General features: G+C 36.6%; 1 protein-coding gene across 1 annotated transcript in view; it reads left to right on the forward strand.

Annotated features, from left to right (window-relative positions):
- LOC106881668 (protein PIF) overlaps positions 1 to 4,759 on the forward strand; it is a 49,564-nt gene that overhangs the window by 20,089 nt on the left and 24,716 nt on the right. The window contains exon 3 of the mRNA XM_014932134.2: positions 4,323 to 4,520. Coding sequence (XP_014787620.1) covers positions 4,323 to 4,520 — 198 coding nt within the window. The remainder of the gene's footprint in view (positions 1 to 4,322; positions 4,521 to 4,759) is intronic.

Consider the following 4,759-nt stretch of genomic DNA (forward strand, 5'->3'; position numbering starts at 1 on the left):
TTCAGTTTCCGTCTACCAAATCCACTCACAAGGCTTACATACATACATACATACACATACATACATACATACATACATACGTTATTATCTACCGATGAGACATTATGTGACCAAGTCACTATACAATAGAATCCGTCGGAAGGATAATCCTGAGATTTACAATATAAGAACCCACAATATGGTGGAGATCCTAGCCACTTATATTATGAATGAATACTAATGGAATGCTCTTGTGAAAACCTCAATAAAGTGCAAGCATAATAGACCAAATATCGTGATTTAGGACAGAGAAGAGATACTAGTGGAAATCAGTTTCCCAGTAGATGTTAACTTACAGGCAAAGCTAAAGTTCAGCAAAAAAGAAAATACTGACATTGAACTATTGAGAAATTTACGGCAACTCTACCCGGATTAGAAGTTCAGATTTATATTCATAATCATTGGGGCATTAGGATATGTAACAAACTGCTTCAGTAATAATCTTGAAAAAGTGGGGTTCTCAAAACCAGAAGGGAGAAAGCTAATTAAATAATAGACACAAACCACAAAGAGAGTTGTCAACATATGTAAAACTTTGCAAAATTTTAGCTTATAAGTACATATGCTCATGTCTAGACGTTTAACTACATGTATGAGTATGTTTGCTGTTTGCTTCATGCTCTTCCTTGATTAGACTGGAGTCACCCTAGGTTAGTGATCCCAGTGACGTCATCATGCATAGAGCCGACCAGATCCACCAGTGCTGCCCATCGCTGGTGGTCCCGTACCAGCCCCTCTGCATCCTCCAAGATGTCGTTGTGATGTGTGTGAGTGTGCGAACAGAAATGAAAACACACAACCATGCACAACTACCCTATTGATGTTGTTGAAATCCCAATGAGGGAGCCTAGGATACAGGTTACACACCGGCTTTTTCTCCATTGGCGAGAAATCTGGGAATGAAACTAAATAACACACACACACACACGTGTGTGTGTGTGTGTGTGTGTGTGTGTGTGTGTGTGTGTGTGTGTGTGTGTGTGTATGAGTGAACAAACGAATGGAAGTAGCACACAACACAGACGCAGTTCCATCTATTGAGTAACAGATTGATATGACCCTTCATATTTGCCTCCATATGTCTGAAGAGCTGGTCATGTTTATTTTTTTCTCGTCCATGAAACTAAGTAACATGAGGAAATAAGTTAGCCTCTGTGTGTGTGTGTGTGTGTGTGTGTGTGTGTGTGTGTGTGTGTGTGTGTGTGTTATTGGCTCCTCTCGGTGCTGTGAATTTAATTCTACTGAATTTATGTGTTCTGAGAGGGCTCTAAAACCCGTTTTTGGCCGCGAATAATGCTAACAACGAAGACATGAGAACTGGAGTATAACTAAGTCTGTTGGTTCTTGTCATCTGTTGGCCTCTTTCTATCGATAACTTCATTTTACCCCGGTTATTTTCAAAGAAATCGCATCCAGTATGGCATTTTTCTCCCAAAGCAAACTATGCATCAACAATCTATGAGGAAACATCAATATTAAAGATTTTGAATGTTTTCTTCAGGTGTTCCTTGTATCAATACTTTAGAGCTCCTATTGGACATATTCCTTCTTGTGGTTCTCTGTACGATAGCATCTACAGCAGTCGATTATTCGATATTCTTTGAACATGTCGATATTCTATAAACATGGCCAACTCATTACAAGCTGGTGATGTCACAACTCAGCTTCAATGCTATTATATGGTATCTGGTCTGATCAATTATTTTGTTATTTGTTATATGGTGTTGCCAAATTATGAGCAAGATTATTCGCAGCTTTGTTTCATGGAAGCACTTTAGCCCTTTTCCATCTTTTTCAATAAATTGTCTAGGTTTCACATCTGTACCAAAGGATTGTCAGAATTAGGACCATCAACTCAGTGTATGTCTTTATTCCGTCGTAATCTGTTAGACGGTTTCAAGACACGCGCTGAGATGGTTGTTCTAATAATCCTCTGGTATGAATGAGATACTCGGACTCTTTTCCTCGGTTTTTCGAAGGTTTCATGCACAAGACGAATACAATTTGAAATTTCATCGGATAGTGTGACATCCTTATTGTGAGCACTTCACAGATAGCAGAAATTTATTTTTGAAAAAGAGATTGTTTTTACCGAAAAGAGATTGTTTTTACCGAAAAGAGATTGTTTCAGGTAGATATTGCATCTTCCATATTTGAATATTAACTTCTAAACCAAAGTATTCATAACCGTTCATAAATATATCTGAAGTAGCCTGAAGATCTTCAGAACTGTATTCTCGAACGGCATTATCATCCATACAGTAAAGTTTAGAAGAAGTATACATATTTGTACATCCGGTCGTTTTGAGCCTCCGTAAAGAATCCAAATAGAAATTCTAGTTGATATTTGTGATAGTGATTGCAGAAAAACTGCAAATTATAGATTAAGTAAAGTATAGCAAGAAAACCACCCAGTTTAACAACCTTTCCATTCGGGAAGTATGGAGAAAGATTTCTCTCGTAGAATGTCTATGTTATCATATCTTCGTGAAGAGACTTGACAATTCTTCAGAAGTACAATGGATATTCGAAGCGTGAAACAAAATGGAAAGCCTTGACAAGATCATAGGAAATTGCGTGAAAAGAATGTTGTTTTAGATATTTTCTTAGATATTTTAGATATTTTCCTGGTGAGGAAAACATCGCATTAGTGGTTTACAGCCAAGTATAAATTCACATTGGCTTTTGGGGGGAATTCATAGCAATCAAATCTGTCACGAAGTATTTTTTGCGTGATTTTTTCCAGATTTGGATAGAAGAGACACCTTGAAAGTTTTCGCACTGTGTGCATTCTCCTTCATTGCTACAATGATTGTATATTTCAAATCTGAAATTACTTTGCTTTGTTTCTTGATACGGAGTCTTAGATAAGGAATCATAGTGAAGAAGATCTTTCATCTGTATTTGATAAGTTCCGCTGGAATTTGTTCCAGTTCTGTAGATTTAGCGTTCCACATTTTTAGACCACCGTTTTAAGTTCTTACAATGAGAGTGAAATATCTGGGTATTGAGAAACACTTTTCGGATGATGATGAACTTATTTCGGAGATAAAATCTTGGCTCCAGATGCAATCTACCGACATCTACAGATGGGGGTCTTCACAGCTGCATAAAGCGATGGGAGAAATGTGTCACCGTCGGTAGCAGCTATATAGAGAAGGACTAACAATTATGCCAAATTTCGTTTATCCCAGTTTTTGGGAAGCGGGTCAGGGAAAATCTTTAATGAACACCCCTCATAGTACAGTATGATATATTTTAGAAATATTAATTTGAATCCTTTTAATACAATCTATCTCTTTACTTTTCACAATTTATTTTATATTTTAAGTTTATATTTTAGATTGTCTTTGGGAAAATTCAGGAATCCAGGACACTGCCGGTCTCAAGCTTGCCGGATAATTGATCTCCTAGTGTATTTTCGTTAGTACCCCAACTAATCAGTGCAATAGAGTTCCAGGTTATGGTCTGTTTCATATCCAATCATCGGTACTGAGAAGAGTACTTAGCAAATTATAGTCTCTGTGATTCAGCAATGACTTTAAGGATTGAACATAAATATTCGCATAAGTATATTTTGAAAAAGACAGATTACACCAAGATGACTTGATTTAATGCGTTACGCTCGGCGAAAATTAATGTCATCGATGCTATGACAACGATTCAGTTGGTAACAAAATATAGCTTCGGCTTTTTTTTTGTTTTTATTATTATTATTCCAGAGGTTTCTTAGAAGAAAAGACGCATTCTGTTGCATGATAATTAAATTTCAAGTGAATAAAGATTCCTTTTTATTATTTATTTAGTATAAAAGGCAGCAAGCTGGCAGAATTGTTACAGTGCCAGACAAAAATACTTCGCCCATTTCTTCCGGTTTTTTACGTTCTTAGTTCAAATGCAACTGAAGTTAATGTTGCTTTATATCCTTTCGGGGTCGATAAAAAAAATACCAGTTGAGCACACTTGGATCGATGTAAACGACTTGTCACATTCCTAAAAATTGCTGGTCTTGTACCAAAATTAGAAAGAATTATTTCGCATAAGACAGTGAGCTGGCAGAATCGTTAGTACGCTGGACAAAATACTTAGCGGCATTTCGTCCATCTTCACGTTCTGAGTTCAAATTCTGTCGAGATCAGGGTCTACAAAACAAGTACTTGTCGCTCATTGAGGCCAATGTAATCGATTATCCCCCTTCTCCAAAATGTCAGGCCTGGTGCTTCTAGTAGAAACGATTATTTCGTATAAGTCCATTGTAATAAAGTTGTGTTGTTTATTTTCAGGATTTTGTGAAGCATGTATTGTAAATACAGGTGCTGGATACTATTCCCACCCACTTCGCTGTGATGTTTTTGTTCACTGTTCCCAAAGTGGCGACAATCGCACAGTAATGGCTTCTGTAAAAGAATGTCCAAATGGCCTTTATTGGTCCCAGGAAGATCTGACCTGTCGACATCCCTATAACGTTTATTGTCCTCAAGGTAAGCACTAACTCTTATTTCTTTGCTGTAAATTTTCATTTTGGCTGCTGTAATTAAATATATATATAAATATATTAGTGAATCCAAACAAAGAAGAACAAGAAAAAACAACAACGTGAGGACGTGGTACAAGTAGTGTATTTTCAGACGCTCAGGAAAGGAAAGAAAGAGGATTTAACGTTTCGAGCAAACAAAACTCTTCTTCAGAAATATATATATATATATATATATATATATAT

This window comes from Octopus bimaculoides, chromosome 14 (assembly GCF_001194135.2).
Source record: "Octopus bimaculoides isolate UCB-OBI-ISO-001 chromosome 14, ASM119413v2, whole genome shotgun sequence".
NCBI lineage: Eukaryota > Metazoa > Mollusca > Cephalopoda > Octopoda > Octopodidae > Octopus > Octopus bimaculoides.